General features: G+C 44.5%; 3 protein-coding genes across 3 annotated transcripts; all 3 read right to left on the reverse strand.

Annotated features, from left to right (window-relative positions):
* Positions 1-471: 471 nt before the first annotated feature.
* Positions 472-1,431, reverse strand: LOC113897843 (olfactory receptor 2S2). Its single transcript, XM_027550804.1, has one exon. The coding sequence runs from the start codon at positions 1,429-1,431 to the stop codon at positions 472-474; it is 960 nt and encodes a 319-aa protein (XP_027406605.1).
* Positions 1,432-11,076: 9,645 nt separating this feature from the next.
* On the reverse strand, positions 11,077-12,036 carry LOC113897844 (olfactory receptor 13C7-like). The gene has a single exon (XM_027550805.1). It carries the CDS (start codon positions 12,034-12,036, stop codon positions 11,077-11,079), a length of 960 nt encoding a protein of 319 aa, XP_027406606.1.
* Positions 12,037-19,508: 7,472 nt separating this feature from the next.
* LOC113897845 (olfactory receptor 13C7) lies at positions 19,509-20,506 on the reverse strand. Its single transcript, XM_027550806.1, has one exon. It carries the CDS (start codon positions 20,466-20,468, stop codon positions 19,509-19,511), a length of 960 nt encoding a protein of 319 aa, XP_027406607.1. The 5' UTR covers positions 20,469-20,506.
* Positions 20,507-20,591: the final 85 nt, after the last annotated feature.

The raw sequence follows: 20,591 nt of genomic DNA on the forward strand, positions 1-20,591 counted from the left end.
TATGTGGTGAACTTTTGTCTCTTCTGAGCACTTCAGGCAAACTGAATGTAATATACAGGAGCCCCAGATGAAATGTCTATTTCCTCCTTGTTCCTCCGACTCTCCCGATGATTCCAACAGGGGTAATAAAGCTGCTGTGAGAGCCATCTCACCTCTCTGTACTAATCTGCAGTTTAGACACAGCATGGACCGTTAGGCTTGCTCTAATGGTCCCTGTCTCCTTGGTTTTAGCACGTGTTCAGAATGTCTTCATCATTCAGTTAGAGGATTTGTTGTCTGGCATCTGTTGAGTGTCAGACATGTGGCCAAAACCCCACAGATAAACTCTGAAAAGGTAAACATTCCCTGAAAATAGACCTTAGGGCAAGAGATCACTCCAGTTAAGTTGACTTGTTGGCTTTTGAATGGCAGCTGTAATGAGTGAAATCCTTTCCTCCATGGGGGTGAGAACCACAGAAGACTTCTCCTACATCATCTCCTGAAGCATTTCTGACTCACCAGGTTCCGCACAGCAGCCTTCACGTCATTGTTCCTCAGGCTGTAGATGATGGGGTTGAGCATGGGGATCACCACCCCGTAGAAGAGGGGGATGAGCTTGTCTGCAAGGTCCTCTTTGTCTGCACCCTGAGAGTCCTTAGACTTGGGCTTTCCATACATGAAAAATAAGGTCCCATAGAATATTATCACCACAGTGAGGTGGGCAGAGCAAGTGGAGAAAGCCTTTTTCTTCCCCTCAGAGGAGGGGATCCTCAGGATGGTAGCAATGATGAAGACATAAGAGACAGAGATGAACAGAACTGGGACCCCCAGGAAGATCACATTGGTCACCTCCATGCTGATCACACTGATGGAGATGTCAGCACAAGCCAACTTCAGGACAGCCAGGATCTCACAGGTGAAGTGGTTGATGATATTGGCCCCACAGAAGGGCAGCTGAATTACCAAGGATGTGTGAACCAGAGAAGCAACACCACCAATAGCCCAGGAGCCAGCAGCCATGGGCACATAGACAGCCTTGCTCATGACTACAGGGTACCTCAGGGGGTTGCAGATGGCCACGTAGCGATCAAACGCCATCATGCTCAGGAGCACACACTCTGTTCCTGCCATGGAAAAGGAGAGAAACATCTGCACGGCACAGGCTGAGAAGGAGATGGTTTTCTGGGGGGTCAGGAAGCTATCCAGGATCAGTGGGACTGAGGAGGTTGTGTAGCAGATATCCAGGAAGGAGAGGTTCTCCAAGAAGAAGTACATGGGCGTGTGCAGGCGGGAGTCAAGGATGGTCACCAGGATGAGGACCCCATTGCCCAGCAGGATCACCAGGTACATAAGCAGGATGAGCACAAAGAACATTTTCTCTAGCTTTGGGTGGGCTGACAGGCCCAGGAGAACGAACCCCACCAGGGGGGAGGTCTGATTAGGTTTTTCCATGTGATATTCCCTCTGTCATCAGCACATTACAAAAGTATCACATCAGGCTTTCCTGAAAAGAACCCCAGCTATCTGGTACGAGGCCAGTCCTGCTGCGTAATAGGAGAGCATATGTGTGTTAGAGAAAACAACTGAAAGAGACAGCAGGGTTGGGCTTCCCTGGTTGTCCAGTGGATAGAAATCCACCTGCCAGTGCAGAAGACATGGGTTCTCTCCCTGATCCAGGAAGATCCCACATGCCTCAGGGCAACTAAGGCTACGTGTGCTGCAGCTACTGAGCCTGTGCTCTATAGCCATGACTGCTGAGCCCATGTGCCACGACTACTGAAGCCCGCACCCCCAGAACCCGTGATCTGTAGCAAGAGAAGCCACCCCATTGAGAAGCCTGGACTTCGCAACTAGAGAGTAGCCCCTGCTTGCTGCAATTAGAGAAAAGCCGTTGCAACAACGAAGACCTAGCACAGCCAAAAATAAATAACAATAGAATTTTAAATATATGTATACATTTTAAAAAGAGGCAGCAGGGTGTCCTCAGCTCTAAAGATGAGCGAAGGTCAGAGCTGGAGCAGAGCTTACAATGGGTCAGTCCTGGGCGAGGGCCTCAAACAGTCTAGCTGTGTGAGGGATTTTTCCCAAGTTGCTGCATCCTCTCATTGCCCACAAAAGCAACTGAAGTCTCAAAAGGGAAGTGACCTGTCCAAGACTTCTAAGTTGGTGACAGAGACAGGACTTGAGCCCAGTGGAGCGGATCCCCAGTCAAGGAGAGCCTTTCCTCAGCATTATGATTAATGACTGGATTTCCCAGGTGGCTCAGTGGAATAGAATCTGTCTACCAATGCAAAAGACTCGGGTTCATTCCCTGGGTCAGGAAGATCCCCTGGAGAAGGAAATGGCAACACATTCCAGTATTCTTGCCTGGAAAACCCCACGGACAGAGGAGCCTGGCAGGCTACAGTCCATGCAGTCGCAAAAGAGTCGGACACGATTTAGCAACTGAAAAACAACAACAAATAATTAACAGCGAGAAAATCCTATGAATGATTTCTCTTTAATGGAAATGTATAGTCTTTGCATTTAACCTGAGTTTTCTGAGATTCCCAGGCTGGTCCAGTTCTCAGAACCAGCAAATTTTAAAACTTCTTTAAATTTTGCCTACATTTGGAAGAAACTTGTATAAAATGTCAATTCACCTCCACACAGAAACAAGCCTGGGTAAAAACTCAACGATATTGAGGATGACTTCTTCGGTCTGCCCACCATCAGTGACACAGACTTGACCACTATCAGCACTGGGATCGCCCTATTTTAATACAAACTGATAACAGTATATGGGGAGGTACCTATACGGGGAAGAACTTTATGAAGTCAACACAAAGACTGATCAGAATGATTAAAATTGGAATGATTAAACCCACTCTAGGGGCTGACAGCTCTGCAGCTTACTGACCAGTGAACTCAATGATTAATAGCTATGTGAACTACACTTATCAGATGATAGGCTATACAGCATTAACCTCCAACCCCATTTCACTAGAATATTGGTGAACTTCTTAGCCAGAGATAACTCAGAAATATTTTTTTTCTTTGTCCTTTTATGCTCATATTATATTCTTGTGTGGAACCCACCCTTGGGTTCCATACAAACAACTAGCTTATGGGGAGACCTATATGCCTTTGTGTAGAGGATTTTGAATCTCTTAGCTGCCATTGCTCGGATTCTAAATGCAGATTCCTCACTGATAATATTTCTCGAGGGATTCCTCTTTGTATTCCTCTTCAGTATTACCACATCTTCTATTAATACAATGGGTACAGATCACTTGGTATTCAGGGTGGGGGAAAAGTCTCAGTAATCATGAAAGGAAAGTGAAAAAAACCAGAAATAACTAGCCGTTGATAGATTGGGAAACCAGAGGGACCAAGCTTGGGTCCACTCACCCTCTGACACTGAGGAAGGCCCCTTCTTCCCAGAAGCCTCTGCAGCAGGGGGATGATGGGAATCCCACACACTCCCTGGGTTCCTGTGAGGAGGAGCAGCAGGGCAGACAGGGGCTGGGAGAGCGTGAAGGAAGGACTGCCTGGCCTGGAGCTTACTCTCAGCTGTTCCTCCCTGCTTCAGCAGCAGCTGTGGGAAGGTTTCTGAGAGCAGAGGCAGAGGAGAGGAAAGTGTGTCTTTGAGAAGCGCTCTGCAGAAGGCAGGCATGGCTACTGCCTCTGTCCCATCCTGGCTCAACTCTCCCCACCTGCATCAGGTGCTTCTCTGAGTCTCCTGATCCCAGATTCTTAACTCCTCACTGCACACCAGGACCAGACCCTGGATGCGAGAGAAAAACCCAGACTCTCCTGCCTAACTTCCTTTACCTCTGAGACTCTCTTTCTTCTTGTCCTCCTGAATCTTTGGGGGAACTTTAGCCTCTGGTGGGTGTTTCTCTCCCATCCTTCCTCCCGGCTGTGTCCTGGGTATCTCAGTGACAGAATCTTCATGTACAGGACCTGTCATCCTGGTCTGAGCCTGAGGAATCCCATGGGCTCATTTTCCCCAGCAGTGAAGGGAGTCCTCGAGCTGCAGCCGTAGACTCCTACAGGGACCCTGCTAGTCCCAGAAGCAATTTAGTTAGGAATGTTGAGTGTTGACAGGGCACTGGGGCTCAGCATACTGGGGGCTCCAGGGGCCACATCCCTGCCATCAGTTGCAATTAGAGACAGTGACTGGGACATGCCCAACTGGAAATGGAGAGGCAGGCACAGAAATGCCAGCTTCCTTCTGAGCCTTCCCTGGGATCTCAGAGAAGCCAGTGTCCTAACTCACTGGCTAAGGCTGAAAGTTTTTTTTTTTTTTTTTAACTACTAATCGATTTATTTATTTGTTTGGCTATGCCAGGTCTTAGTTGCAGCCTTCAGGATCTTCAATCTCCACAGTGGCATGCAGGATCTTTTAATTGCAGTATGTGGGATCTAGTTCCCTGACCAGGATACGAACCTGGACCCTCTGCACTGGGAGAGTGGAGTCTTAGCAACTGGACCAGCAGGGAAGTCCCTGAAAGTTTGTTGTTTTTTTTTTTTAAGCCATGAATTAATGTTGTTTTTTTCAAAAGCTTCCTCTGTTTCATTTGGTATAATCATGTGATTTTTCCTAATTAGCCTGTTAATATGGTAGTTGGATTGCACTGACTGATCTTTGAATATTGAACGAGCCTTGCATTGCTGGGAGGAGGGGATCCTCCTTACCGCTGGGCAAGGAGTGGGAGTTTCAGCTCCCCACTGAGGCTGTGCTGATCCCCTTCTGGCTGGCAGTGCCAGGAGTGCCTAGTGTTGTCCCCATGCCCTCCACTGACACCATGGGAAGGGGTGGCCTCAGGAGCACAGGCATGAGCCCTGACTCTCCCGTAGGCCCCTTCTGATACCACCCAAGCGGGAAGAAGAAGGAGCTTCATACATGCTCTCTACTGACTCTGTGGGGGAGAGGAGGACCTGTTACTGCCCAGCATCCCATCTTCCTATTCAGCCTCCTTTGACACCACGTTGGCAGGGGAGTGGTTGGGCTGCCTTGTCATAACTTGGTGAGAATAGAAGTCCAGGCTATCATTTGCTCAGCCTTTGCTGGTGGGGTGAAGGTGAGGCCATTGTTTTTTTGTTTGGTTTTTTTTTTTTCTGAGGTGTTTGGCTGGAGTAGAGTGGTTATTGTCAGGAATTAAATTTTATCAAGTACTTTTCCTATATCTGTTGAGATGTGATCATTTGGGTTTTATTCTTTAGTTTGTTGATGCCATAAATTTTTAATGTTCACCCTATCCATGCGTTTTTGGGGGGATTAATGCAACTTTCTCACAGAGTATTATCCTCTAAATGCATTACTATATTTGTTTTACTGATTTTCATAATTTGGCTTTTTGGCATCAATGTTCATGGAGAGTACAGGCCTGAAAAGAGTTTAGTCCTTTTGTTTTATTTGAAAAAGAGCCTGGGATTTGACTAAGACTCCCATCCAAGTACTAACCAGGCCCAACCCTGTTTAGCTTCTGAGATCAGATGAGATTGGGTGGTACAGCCATAGACTTAATCAAGACTGGTTTGCAGTTTCTTGTATCTCGGTTGGAAATGATCTCCTATGTAATATAAATATAACATTGCAGTTGGAGTGTGCAGTGGTCAGCAAGAGAAGGTGACTATGTAAAGATACTTTTCCTTTGGGCTTTGTAATTGTCAAGACTTTGTAAGTTTCCAGATAGAAAACTTATTCCAACCAACATAATCCCAATACAAACTATAATGCTCATAAAACTGAGAAGTTTAAAGGTGGATTCAGTCTCAGGCACAGTTGGAATTAGGGACTCAACATGTCTTTAGGACTCTGTCCTTTCATCTGGTTCTTATCTCTACTTGTGTTTTCCTGGCTTCATTTTAAACAGACTTACTCACATGCTAGAGAAGAGAGCTGTCAGCAGCCTAATCCACATTCTTCTGTCTTAGTCTCCAGATGAGAACAGAGCCCTGGCCAACGCGTTAGACTGCAGCTTTGCAGAGGACTTGCTTGAACTCCTAACTCATAGAAACGGCAAGATTATAAATGGGTATTGTCTAAAGCCACTAAGTAGTGATCTGCAATGCAGCATAGAAAGCCAATAAGGACCCCTTTTCTTCTCGTTCCAATTAAAATATGCTGTGGAATGGTTTTGATTAGTTTGACCAAGGTCACATGCTTTCCCTCAGACTGATTGCTGTGGCCAAGGGTGGGTATACTACAGTTGGCAGTCCCCTGGAATCACATGATGAGAGTGAGAGGGAGCAGTTTCCTCCTGAAACAATAGATGCACAGTACAGATGTAAGTGACCTCTGTGAGGGCATCCTTAGACACTCCAGCAATGCTGTGACTGATGTGTGCGTTTAGTAGAGGTCGCAAATTGCAACCCATAGCAAAAGTGGCTGAGGAACAAATTTTGTTTGATCTTAGAATTCTTACACTGCTGTAGAATTCTGGGAAGCATTCAGCTCTGCAAGCACCAGAGGGGAACGTGGAAACTACAGCATGGGGAGCAGCTCTTTGCATTCCCTCCCCTTCCCCTTCCTGCATTCCTGCCTGGCTGGAGCTTAGGAGGAACAGGCAGTTAGCTCCTGCTTCCCCACCTGGTCCTTCCCCTTAGTTAAAGTCCCTGTCCGGCATCTGGAATGCTCTGATTGAAACTGAGTGATTATGTTATTGACATGTTGCCTGTGATCATCTTTGATGTTTGATTTGGTCATATTTTGTGATAACTTTCATTGGATACTCAATTGTCTTGAAGATTTTAGGGATTGTCCTAAATTGAGAGAAATGGTTACCTGTAGTAATCAGGTGTATAATCAGCCATGAAATTAAAGGATGATTTCTCCTTGGAAGGAAAGCTATGACAAACCTAGATAGCATATTAAAAAGCAGAGACATCACTTTGCTGACAAAGGTTCTATGGTCAAAGCTATGGTTTTTCCAGGATCATGTACAGATGTGAGAGTTGGACCAAAAGAAGGCTGAGCGACTGAAGAATTGATGCTTCGAATTGTGATGCTGGAGAAGATTCTCCAGAGTCCCTTGGTCTGCAAGGAGATCAAACCAGTCAATCCTAAAGGAAATTCATTGGAAGGATTGATGCTGAAGCTGATGTTCCAGTAGTTTGGCCACGAGATGTAAAGAGTTGACACATTGGAAAAGACCTTGATGCTGGGAAAGATTGAAGACAAAAGGAGAAGGGGTGGCAGAGGATGAGATGGTTAGGTAGCATCACTGACTCAATGGACATGAATTTGAGCAAACTGCAGGAAATAGTGGAGGACAGAGGAGCCTGGTGTGCTAAAGTCCATGAGATTGCAAAGTCAGACATGACTTAGTAACCGAACAACAACAACAAAGTAATCAGGTAGAAATTAATCTGCACATCTAAGTGGTCTGGTCTAAACTTTTTGGTTATCTCCAAAACCAGGGCTGGAGTAAAAGCTGGTTTTTGTTTCTTCTTCTTTTTTTTTTTTTTCAATTTGCTTTAAATTGGAGGATAATTGCTTTACAGTGTTGTGCTGTTTTCTGCCATACAATGAGAATCTGTCATAAATATACATGTATCCCCTCCGTCTTGAGCCTCCCTCCCACCCACCCAAATCCCACCCCTCTAGGTCATCACGGAGCACTGAGCTGAGCTCCCTGTGCTGCTCAGCAGTTTCCCAGTAGCTATCTATTTTCACATGGTACTGTGTATATGTCAATACTATTCTTTCAATTCGCCCTACCATTTCCTTCGCCCCGCTGGCTGTTCATTCTTCTGAGAACCTTTGATGAGTGAGCCTTTCTGTTTGCTTCCAAGCCCTGGGCTTGGACCTTTTCCCAACAAATAGAATGGACCTGCCCTCAGGATGGGAAACTGGATGTAGCATGGGTCATCCCAACCTATTAGAAACAGTTTTGGCTTTGAATGAGGGCACTTGGAGGATACTCCAGACTGTCTTGAAGCTTACATTCAGGTCTTTTCCTCCCTCCAAAATGAAAACATATTTAAAAAATTTCTTCTGTTAATGCATGACCATTGTAAATATCTGATAAACTCAAATTCTTTATGTATTTTTCCTAGGTCTTTTAAAGTTGCTGTGACTTGTGTAAATTATATACAACCACTTTACTTTCTTTAAATTATATACAACTTACTTTAAATTATATACAACCACTTTAGTTTTGTACTTGATCAAAATTTTTTTCTCAGTAAACAACAGTAGTTTACTTACTGAATAGTTTTCTTCTTTTCTGTATTTCATTCCTCATTTATTTTTCTGATCTGGTTTAATTAGCTAGACTCTGCAGAATGATGCAGATATTGAAAGATGTCCTAATCCAGGTTGTAAGCATGTTACTAATGTTTTGCCGTCAAATGCACCCTTTGCTGTTGTTCTGATCATTTCATTCATGTCAAGGATGGATTCCTCTATTCAAATCCACTACTTTAAGAGAGTCAGAAATAGATGCTAAATTTTACCAAATTATTTCTCAACATTTGTGGGTGAGATTACTTTTTCTTTTTTAATCTGTTAATAAAATGGTTGCAGTAATTGATCTGATGTTCAAAACCTTGCATATCCTAAAAAAAAAAAAAAAAAAGCGGCCGCTGGGTATTATGTATTATCTGTTTGTTTGTTTTTTTTTTTTTCTTCAGTTAAAGGCTCATTCATTTATTTTACCTATATTGCAATTAGGTTGTTTGCTTTTTTTCTTATACTTTTGTAGTTTGTTATTACTTGCAGGTTTTACATTATTATTATTACGTTTTTTTTTTCTTTAATAGAAAATTATTTAATTAGTATACATGTGTTCCCCATCCTGAACCCTCCTCCCTCCTCCCTCTCCACACCATCCCTCTGGGTCGTCCCAGTGCACCAGCCCCAAGCATCCAGCATCGTGCATTGAACCTGGACTGGCATCTCGTTTCATACATGACGTTTCACTGTTTAGTATACAGTGATTTAAATTCCCTCAGGTTCAATAAATGAGTTTTTTCATTTGATCAACTTTCTTTGTTCTTTCATAACCCTCTAGTTCTTTCAAAAACTTCACCCTAATACTTGTTGGTATTTATTCTTAAATTTTCAACAAGAATATTAAGACTTTTGCTGCCCTTCAGTATCAGTGCAATGGACTGTATTTATAGGAACCCTTCCCACCATATCCGATGAAGCCTTTAGGGGTGTAACTTTCTCTTTCTTCATTTCCCAGCTAGATGAATTCATCTAGAATTATAAATGGAGCTCTGTCATTGCTTCATCATCATTATTCACCTCGACACGATTGCTAATAATTCCATCATGTATTCATCTTTGCAAAATCAGTATAAGAATTGACTAGACTTGATCGGTCCTATGTATTTCATCATTCCCCACTGTTTATTCTATCACTTCCTTTCAATTTTTTATTTTTAACTGTTTGTTGGGACAGCATTCTAAATAAATTATTTTCATGAAGAGATTGTATGGATATGTGCTTTCTATGCTTACGCATGACAGCAAGTGGCTTTTAAACCCTTGTATCTGTGCAAAGATAAGGAATGTAATAGAATTCAGGATTCACAACCCATTTCCTTTCCTCCCTCAGAACTTCAAAAACCTTATTCTGCCAATGTCTACATTTAGGGTTGGGGAACAGCAGGCCATTGGCAGACTCTCATTCCTTATTAGGAAATATGCTTTTCTTCTGTGGAAAAGTCTGCAGGATTATTTTGGTATGTATAGGAATTAAAATTTATCTTTGAATCTAGGTAGGTGGGTCTTTTGCTATAATTTCTTATTGGGTATTTGATGAACCTTTTATGAACAAAATATCTAAACTTCTATTCCGTGAAAAAATTTTTAGTTATTATTCGTCTTTCATCTGCTCTGTGTCCTTATGAATTCCATACTGAATCCAAGTAAGTGGGATTGTTTCCCCTGAGCAAATGTTCTTATTTCTCAGTTATCTTTTCTCCTAGCCTCCTTTTTTAGACTGCTCTTGTTGATTCAATACCCTCTTGAATTCCACTGAAAAAAACTACTGAGAATTTTCTTTAATTTCAGACCATCTTCCTGAAATAACTCTTTTTCAGCAAGGGCTGGTTGCTTTGAGTGGTAGTTGTTTCCTCTCTGTTGGATTAAAAATTCATATCAACTGTCAGAGGTTTTCTACTTTGCCCATTCTTTTAGTTGCGCTTCTAGATGGATAACTCTAGGGAATTCCTCACCAGTCATGAAGGCGATTGCTATGCATCTCTTCCTTCATCTCTGAGCACCGCCACCTCTCCCTCTAAACACTGACCGTGTGGCTCTGGGGATTCTTAGGTACAAAGGCAAGTGATGGTCACCTCTTGGCTGCATGCTCGGTCAAGCCAGGTCAGGTATTTAATAGAATTTATTTGATTACCCTCCACATCTCTCAGTTTCCACAATCCTCTGATGACCCATGGGAAGCCAGTGTTTTCTAGGGAAAGAAGCCAAGGATGAATAACATTTTCAGAAAAGGAAAAGAAAAAGGCCTGAACCTTTTACCTTTGCATCAGTCTGCCACACCTTGTTTTTCTCTCAGCTCCAAGGATGTAAATGATTTTCTGATTGGGCCCTTGGTTAAGGGCAAGGGAAAGAGGCTAATTATGGAGACATAGGAAGAGAATGATTCAGGAAACAGTTTTAAGAATTAAAATGACAATAAAAATAAAGTACAATGAGGATAAAGATAAAAATATTACTATTGTTTGATATGGAGTAGGAAGAGCTGACAGGTGACCATAAAAGTATGGACCCATTCAAATATGGTCAGCGAGTGAGCCAAGGAGTGACTGAATTATAGACTATGAAAAGCTCTATAGAGCAGAGCTTTTATGAATTAGAAAATAAAACTTGAAGAGTTACTTTTCTTTGACATCAATTTGTTTAGTATGCATGGAAGATACAGAGAAGTAAAAGGCTAGATCAGCAAGAATATACTTTTGTATAATTGCCTAGAGATTGATGGGAAAATTCACACTGACTGCTTTTCTATTCACACAGAGTTCTTGGGTATAATGAGGTTTTGTGTAATTATATGTACCTATGGAAACTTGCATGAACTTATCCCTTCATCTTATGCTCTTGAGACCCTCAGGTGAACTATCAGGACCCCTCCACCATCACCAGGTGAAGCGTTTCTGAGTCACCAGGTTCCTCACAGCAGCCTTCACATCCTTGTTCCTGAGGCTGTAGATGATGGGGTTGAGCATGGGGGTCACCACCCCATAGAAGAGGGAGGTGAGCTTGTCTGCAACATCCTGTTTGTCTGCCCCCAGAGGGTCCTTGGATTTGGGCTTCCCATACATGAAGAGGATGGTCCCGTAGAAGATGACCACAACTGTGAGGTGGGCAGAGCAGGTGGAGAAGGCCTTTTTCCTCCCCTCAGCTGAGGGAATCTTCAAGATGGTAGCAATGATGAACACACAGGAGAAAAAGATGAACAGAACTGGGATGCCCAGAAAGATCACATTGGCCATCGCCATACTGATTATATTGATGGAGATGTCAGCACAGGCCAACTTCAGGACAGCCAGGATCTCACAGGTGAAGTGGTTAATGACGTTGTCCCCACAGAAGGGCAGTCTCATTGCTAGGGATGTCTGCACCATGGCACTGGTGCTTCCAGCTACCCAGGAGCCAGCAGCCATGGGCACATAGACAGCCTTGCTCATGACCTCAGGGTACCTTAGAGGGTTGCAGATGGCCACATAGCGATCAAACGCCATCATGCCCAGAAGCACACACTCTGTGGCCCCCATGGCAAAGGAGAGGAACATCTGCACAGCACAGGCTGAGAAGGGAATGGTTTTCCTGGGTGTCAGGAAGCTGTCAAGGATGAGGGGGACTGAGGAGGTTGTGTAGCAGATGTCCAGGAAGGAGAGGTTCCCCAGGAAGAAGTACATGGGTGTGCGCAGGCGGGAGTCAAGGATGGTCACCAGGATGAGGACCCCATTGCCCAGCAGGATCACCAGGTACATGAGCAGGATGAGCACAAGGAACATTTTCTCCAGCTTTGGGTGGGCTGAGAGGCCCAGGAGAACGAACCCCACCAGGGGGGAGGTCCAATTGGATCTGTCCATAGTGTCTCCTCTCTGTCACCTGTTTGAACTCAAAAAGCCAACTTCATGATTCTCTGATACCCAAAGAGGCCAGAAAACCAGTGAGGAAACTTGTCCTGCTGAGCGCTTAGAGAACTCTTCTAGCAATCTGGGCAGTTCTTTGTGTTGTTCTAAGTAAAATGGAGAGAAATTTTTCAAAATCTACTTTATGGTGTTTGGCTGCCCATGAAAGTGTTACCAGATTGGGTTGAATTTTTCTAATCATGTTCAAGGTTGATGTCACACATTTACTTCAAGTTATACCATGTATGGCCAATTTATTTTCATCAATTTTTTGAGAAGTGTTACATTCCCTTTGTATGATTTCACCTGCTTTGGGGCACAGGACTGGTGGAAATAACTGATCTCCTTTGTGCTTAATTCCTGACCATTCCCCTCCAAGCATTTTTGGATGTTACCTTTCTCCTCTTTCACAGTTCCCTCTCTTACAGCCCCCAAGTCCCTGGGATATTCATTCATTTATTCCTTCGCTCACCTTCCAAAGCTCCTCAGAAGCATTTACCCAAAGAGCTGGCCTTTGCCAATCACTCATGGCCTGGCAAAGGCAATGGCAACCCACTCCAGTACTCTTGCCTGGAGAATCCCGTAGATGGAGGAACCTGGTAGGCTGCAGTCCATGGGGTCGCTAAGAGTCGGACACGACTGAGCAACTTCACTTTTCCTTTTCACTTTCATGCATTGGAGAAGGAAATGGCAACCCACTCCAGTGTTCTTGCCTGGAGAATCCCAGGGACGGGGGAGCCTGGTGGGCTGCCGTCTATGGGGTCACACAGAGTTGGATACAACTGAAGCTACTTAGCAGCATGGCCTGGCAATCGTTAAGTCCCTTTTCCTCTCTGGCCATCAGCTCCCTCATACTCACTCTGGAATGGATTGTTTTGAAAGGTATTCCATCCCAGGGACTAAATGACCTCTTGAATTTCTTGTTCTTGAACTGTCTGTCACTAAGATGTCCTTTATGATGCTGGGTCCACAACAGTTAATGTATATAGTATTGTGTGTGTATATATATATATATATATATATATATATATATAGGGTGTTCTCTTACCTTTTTTGTAAATAGGTCAATAAAGTAAATCACTTTTCTTCTGTCTGAGGAAGAAGCCTAAAATAGCCAATCGAGTCTGAAAGTAGCAGCCAGAGGAGTTAGCACCTGAGATGGATGAAAGCTAAATTTTCTTGGCTTTGTTCTGTTTCAGAAAAAATACACAAAGGACTGTCCATTGCATACCAGAAGCCATTTAAATCCCACTCTGCTCCTGGGATTACTCTAGTCCCTGAGGTGATTTAAAGTTTAGAAGTTGAAGTGACAAAATTTGGAAACTCTGTACATCTGAGATTATGTCCCCAAGATCCAATTATTCTGAAGTCCCGCCAGAAGCACTTTCTTTCCCCCTCCCTCTCTTTGTATCCATCCTGCTGAGCTAGTAGAAAGCATTAGAGAAAAAGGGTCATTCTGGTCCTGCCAGAGTTAACCTGACCCCCCCCCCAGTCAGTGAGAACTCTCAGCAGAGCCCACAATAGAGCTGGAAGAATGTGAAACCCACAGGACAAACCCTTTAGCACCTCTGGCATTTCCAAATTTAGAATCTCAGGACTGGAAAAAAGCAAGTGTCCTGGAAGGTTCCCTCTTGTCTGTGTCCCACCAAACAAATTCAGAGTGCCTACAACAGGCCAGGCCTTCACAGGGCGCTCAGTGGTGAGGGGTTGGGGCGGTCATAAATGAATCTGGTTTCACAGGTAGTGCAGCTCTGGACCCGAAAATGGTCAGCTGATTGCAGAAATGATGTCCTTTTGTTTGAAATCTTTCTTTGGTGCATGTGTCTTATCCTCTCCAGAGAATAAATTTTTGTTAAGGTAGGTAAGGGATAGTCAACCAATGTCACAGAATGAGGGAGGGGGTGTAGGACCTGTGTTTCTTAGAGTTTTTTTCCCAATCCTCCTTATTTCAGCAGCATCCATCTTTATCCTTGGTCCCAGAGAGACCTGGTACAGCGGGTCCTCGGTGCTGTAGGTCTGGTTGTGGCTCAGCTCTCCTAGTTTCTGGCTTAGGATTTGGCTCTATTAGATCAGCCACTAGCCCATTCACTTTCCAGCGTTCAAAATGTCTTCACTCTGATATCTCCCTTCTTCTCCTTAACCTTGTTGATTTTGTCATTAAAAACAAAATTAAGCAAAACAAAGACGTATTATGGTAGTTTTTGCGGGTTTCACAAAGGAGCAAAATTCTTTATGCCTCAGTCCTGAGTCCATGCAGTTTCTAACACCCTCAATTGTTTTTTTTATACATGTTAGTCATTGTTTCTTGTCTGTTTCTCTCCTGCTAGAATGTCAGTTTCACAGAGGCAGAGGTTTTTTTCCTGTATTGTTCACAGATGTATCCTAGAAATATGAAAAATGTACCAGACTCACAGTAGGCATCAATGAACAGTTGCTAAATGAGTTATTAAGTGAATTTGTGACCTACTTTTGTTTTCTTTTTTCCCCGTGTTAACTCTTATTTTTTATATTTTATTTATCTCTATCCATCTTTTTAATTTCTGTTTTTGTAAACATTTTATAATGTGCATCCTAACATATTGATATAGAACATCTATACATTTATAAATGAATAAACAAACATGCAGTGTAAATTGTTAGAAAGCATGATTTTAATACCCTGGAGACCATTGACAGTAGGTACCAAGCTTCTGGCTATGGTTTTGAAGGAGGAAACAGACAGAGCTGGACTCCATCTTAGGCCAGGCTGCGAACATTAGGCTACACGCATGGTCACCCTCCCAGTGGACTCTGAACTTTGTGCCCAGTGTCTATAGAAATGGCATACCAATGGAAAACCAGACCCCCAGATAAAAGAGCCTCAGGACTTGTACTTGGACTCTCCGTTGCCTAAAAGAATATGCTAATTATCTCTGTAGCAGAACAAACTGGTAAATTCCATTAAGTTTATCGGGATATGACCACGGGTCTATTGATAAATATCCACTTTTATCTAGTCTTGTGACACATGAATCATGGATTAACTTTGATTGTATCTCTCTTTTACCTTATTCAGACTAGTTTCAAGGAATTTGGGGAGGTGAGTTTGAGCAAATACACTTAGGGTATATAAGGTTTTCACAAAAACTGGTCGGGGTCCTTGGCTAAGAGGAGACTCTGCCTTGGGCCTGCCGGTGTAATAAACTGCACTCCACCATCTGCATTGTCCTTCTGAGTGAATTTGTTTCCTGGAATGCATGGCTACAACATTTTCACCCTTTCAAATATTCAACAAACATCTCTTAAAGTTTGGAAACCTCTATCTTGAGCAGAGCAGCACTGCAGAATTCAGGACTTTCGGCCTCATTCAGAGAAGACCTGCTAGCTTCCTTCTGGTCTGTACCATATGCCTTTTGATCAGAGACCGCTCATGGTGAATAGGGACTGGTGACTGTGCTCACCAAGATTCTGGGAGGTCAACCCTGAGCTGTAAGATGCCTTTGGAGTCATTCTTTCCCTCTCCTCCCTCTTTGGGTTTCTCCCTGAACTCCTCCCCAGCCCTTTGCCCTCCAGTACTCTACATATGAGCTTGGGTCTCCTCAGGAAAGCTCAGGAGCAAGAGGAAGAGAAGGGCACACGCCGTGCCTCGGTTGTTACAGTTGGCCTAAGTACTGCCAGGCACAGGGGAATCAAATATATATCAAAGGGACAGCTTGACTTGCTTCTGCTCTTTATAGAAGCTGTCTGTGGTGGCTCGTGACATCTTACTGTGTTGATGTAACTTTAAGCCCTCTCCATGCTTTTTTCTGGAATGAGGATATACACTTAGGGGAAGAAGTCAGTGAGGTTAAGTAAACATTCTGTAGATCTTAATTTGAATTGTACATATGTATTCCACTGAAGAGGCCTAGAAACTATGACATCTCGATAGCACCCCTAGCATCCAGACTGTGGTTTTTGAATACCAAAGGAAACAAGAGCTCCTTAGAAAAAATGGTTGTTTCCAGGCCTGGAGAGGAACTGTACACGTTGAGCCTGGAACAACTTGACATAATCAGAAAGCAAGAAACCATCAAAAATACTTGGGCCCTGTCAAAAGATCTCAGAGCCATGGGCTCATCACTACACTGAAACAAAAACCTCTCAAGTATGTAGATCTGATCATCAATTAATAGGAAACACAGGGACAGATACTACAGGACTATAATCAGCAAAATATAAACTAAGATTCTGTGACATTGTGATTTATACAAAATATATATTTGTTCATTCAGATGACCAAGATATTTTTATCACATATATTTGGACTTTGTCCACAGCATCTGGCTTACAACTGCCAAGTCCTTCTGCTGCTGCTGCTGCTAAGTCGCTTCAGTCATGTCCGACTCTGTGCGACCCCATAGACGGCAGCCCACCAGGCTTCCCCGACCCTGGGATTCTCCAGGCAAGAACACTGGAGTGGGTTGCCATTTCCTTCTCCAATGCATGAAAGTGAAAAGGGAAAGTGAAGTCGCTCAGTCGTGTCCAACTCTAGCGACCCCATGGACTGCAGCCTACCAGGCTCCTCCGTCCATGGGATTTTCCAGGCAAAAGTACTGGAGTGGGGTGCCGTTGCCTTCTCCGGCCAAGTCCTTCACAGCTCTTAAAATCCTGGGAATTTCCTTAGTGATAAGAACAATGGGAGCAACTTCCATCATAGTGTTTAGTCTTCAATCCTCAGTTTCTGAAAAACACTTTAGAGCCATAAAGTGAAGGGGGTATCTTGTTATTCTTAACAAGCCCAGTTCAGCCACAACTGGGTCTATGTTAACAAGGTGACTTTTGGAAAGCACCTAAGACTGAAGTTGATTGCCAGGGGAACCAACTCTGAGTAGAGGGTTGGAACTCTCAGTCTTAACCCCTGATTTCCAGGGAGGGGAGGGCTGCTGGAGGTCACATTGATCACTAGTGATTAATCATGCCATTAAAAACCCAAACTTTTTTTTATACAAACTCTATTATTTTCTATGTGTTTTATGGCAAGAAAAAGATTGGGAAACATTAAACTAGAGAGATGGACAGGGGAGGGGAGCTAATGGGAAGATTTCAGAGAAGTTAGCATACAGTATAAAACAAACTTCAAGGTTACAACCGTGATGAAGAGAGGAGCTATAATCTAACCAAGGTCTGGTTCCAAAGCTTCTGATGCTAACACAACATGGTGCCACCTCATCCACCTACTATTCTCCATGATTTTGCTAAGTATCAGCAGTGTCCAGGATTCTAAAAAGATAACACATATTACTTGAGCATTGGACTTTGCATGGTGTCACAGTTTGGTTTTGCCCAGAGGCAAACTCTGAGACAGAGATTGGAGTTGCTGCTGCTGCTGCTAAGTCACTTCAGTCGTGTCTGACTCTGTGCGACCCCATAGATGCCAGCCCACCAGGCTCCCCCATCCCTGGGATCCTCCAGGCAAGAATACTGGAGTGGGTTGCCATTTCCTTCTCCAATGCATGAAAGTGAAAAGTGAAAGTGAAGTCGTTCAGTCGTGTCTGACTCTTCGCGCATCCACAGACTGCAGCCTACCAGGCTCCTCCGTCCATGGGATTTTCCAGGCAAGAGTACTGGAGTGAGTTTTGCCTTCTCCAAGAGATTGGAGTGCAAGAGGTTTATTAGGGAGAGCTCTTTGGTTCAATACTGGTGGAAGAGAGGATGAGGATGGAGGATTTGGCAGAGGGGGACGATGGGCTGTGGTGCAGTCTCAACAAAGGCCTCAGTCAACCCCACAGGGACCCTGGTACTGGGATGGCTGTTCAGAGATGTCTCTAGTAGAAGGAGACGTTTATATCCCTTTACCAATCAGTCATTGGATATAGGCTGCCTTGGGGAAGGGAGTATGACCTTGAGTGAGTCAAGTCTCTTCAGCTAAGAGCCCTCTTATCGAATTTCCAAAGATGACTGACAGCTGAAGGCTGTCTGCCAGCAGCTCTTTCAGTAACTAGAGGAACACCTCCTTGGGTCCTTTAGAAAGATGTGGGTGGGAACTTGGCATAGATCTCCAAGCCAGAAACCAGTGAAATGAAGTGTGTTGAAAAGGAAGATTGCTCTGCAAGTACCTTTCATTTTTAAGTAAACTCTTGATTATAAAGGTCAGAACTAATCTCAAGTTGATGTCCTCCTCCCTTTAGTGAGCTGAGAAGGGCATGAGTGGACTCTGTGCTCAGTAGGGAAAGGCACATCCCCCTAGGGTGGGACAGATAATACTGGGTATGAAAGGGTGAAACGGGAACATGCCCTGCGCTCCTACAGCCCGGAGACTGTTGAAGGGACCACAGGGTGGTGACTGTGTCTGGGTTTCTGCCCACAATGCACAGGAAAGCGCTGTGGGGCCCACAAGAGTATGGCTGGCCACTTCTCAGGCAAGAGGACCCCGGACATCCCGGCAAGGCAGGCTGAGAGCATGTGTTTTCATTGCAAAGTTTTGATTCTCAGGGAAAAATGGGCATCTGATCGCCTCAAGGAAAATAAGGCAATTTCCTTCCCTTACGTGTTTTTGTCCCCTTTTGCGTCGCTACTGACTGAGATCCTCACACATTTTACCTCTGGACCTCTTGTCAGTACATATGAATGGGCCCCACCTTTCAGTTTTGCCACCCAGTTCTCCTCAGCCCAGCCGCCTTGCTCCATCTTTTGCTGGTCACATCTGAGCATCTTGACTCCAGCATCTCTCAAATCACCGTGCTGCCCCAACTCTGCTCTTCCCATAGAACCACCCTTTAACTCTCCAGACTATAGCACCAGACTGTGTACTCAGGATTTACCAGGGGCAGGAAAGCAAAGCTTGCATCCAGATGCAAGGCTAAGACCCTCCACACACGTGTTGCAGGATTCACCTTAATTGCCCTCAGAAGAAGCGCCCTGTGTATAATCTACAAGGTCCCAACTTCTCCGTCTCAGAGACAGCTTCTTTTTCATATCCAGTCTCAACCTTGCCTCCAAGACAAATAAAATGTGAAGATGTGCCATTTCACCTACAGTGAAGACTATTTTTTGTACTGCTGTCATGAAGTTTCACCCCACACTGTCTTCAGTGCCTCCTTTTAGAGCAGTATTTTGAATCTTTATGTAACACAAAGGTAAATTAGTCTGTTTTTCTCAAAGCAAAGGAGCAACTTGCTCACAAAGGTGAATTCAGACTTGCCCAGTAGAGAAGCAGGACATCACAAATTGTTCTTTCAGCTGCATTCCACTTCTATCCCCTCAAGGCACACTCCCATCAGGTTTTATTTAGGTTTCATTGTTTCAAAGATTAAGTCCAGTAACGGCTAAAATTCTCCCTTGTATGTGTAATTCAATTTTCTGGTGATGACTCTTTACACATATCTTCTTTGAGAGGCACATTCTTCTGAGATTCACGAGTGAAAGTAGCCAAGAGACGCAGAACTACAGGGACATCTGTCCTCCAAACATCACCAGATGAAGCATTTCTGACTCACCAGGTTCCGCACAGCAGCCTTCACATCCTTGTTCCTGAGGCTGTAGATGATGGGGTTGAGCATGGGGGTCACCACCCCATAGAAGAGAGAGGTGAGCTTGTTTGAAAGGTCCTGTTTGTCTGCCCCTAGAGGGTCCTTGGATTTGGGCTTCCCATACATGAAGAGGATGGTCCCATAGAAGATGACCACAACTGTGAGGTGGGCAGAGCAGGTGGAGAAGGCCTTTTTCCTCCCCTCAGCTGAAGGTATTCTCAGGATGGTGGTGAGGATGAAGATGTAGGAGACAAAGATGAGCAGAACTGGGACCCCCAGGAAGATCACATTAGTCACCCCCATACTGACCACATTGATGGAGATGTCAGCACAGGCCAGCCTCAGGACAGCCAGGATCTCACAGGTGAAGTGGTTGATGACATTGTCCCCACAGAAGGGCAGCCTCATCGCAAGGGATGTTTGAACCATAGAAGCAGCCCATCCAGCTGCCCAGGAGCCAGCAGCCATGGGCACATAGACAGCCTTGCTCATGACTATGGGGTACCTCAGGGGGTTGCAGATGGCCATATAGCGGTCAAATGCCATCATGCCCAGAAGCACACACTCTGTGGCCCCCATGGCAAAGGAGAGGAACATCTGCACAGCACAGGCTGAGAAGGGAATGGTTTTCCTGGGTGTCAGGAAGCTGTCAAGGATGAGGGGGACTGAGGAAGTTGTATAGCAGATGTCCAGGAAGGAGAGGTTCCCCAGGAAGAAGTACATGGGTGTGTGCAGGTGGGAGTCAAAGATGGTCACCAGGATGAGGACCCCATTGCCCAGTAGGATCACCAGGTACGTGAGCAGGATGAGCACAAAGAGTGTTTTCTCCAGCTTTGGGTGGGCTGAGAGGCCCAGGAGAATGAACTCTGTCACAGAGGCTGTCTGGTTGGCACTTTCCATGGTATGTCTCCTCTTTCAACTGAATAAAATACTCAGTGATCCAGACTCCACATCCGTTGTCTCACACAGTTCCAGGGCATCTGTTCAGGAGTTCCAGTCTGGCTGAGTGGTTAGGAAACAGTT

The sequence above is a fragment of the Bos indicus x Bos taurus genome, chromosome 8, assembly GCF_003369695.1.
Source record: "Bos indicus x Bos taurus breed Angus x Brahman F1 hybrid chromosome 8, Bos_hybrid_MaternalHap_v2.0, whole genome shotgun sequence".
Taxonomy (NCBI): Eukaryota; Metazoa; Chordata; class Mammalia; order Artiodactyla; family Bovidae; genus Bos; species Bos indicus x Bos taurus.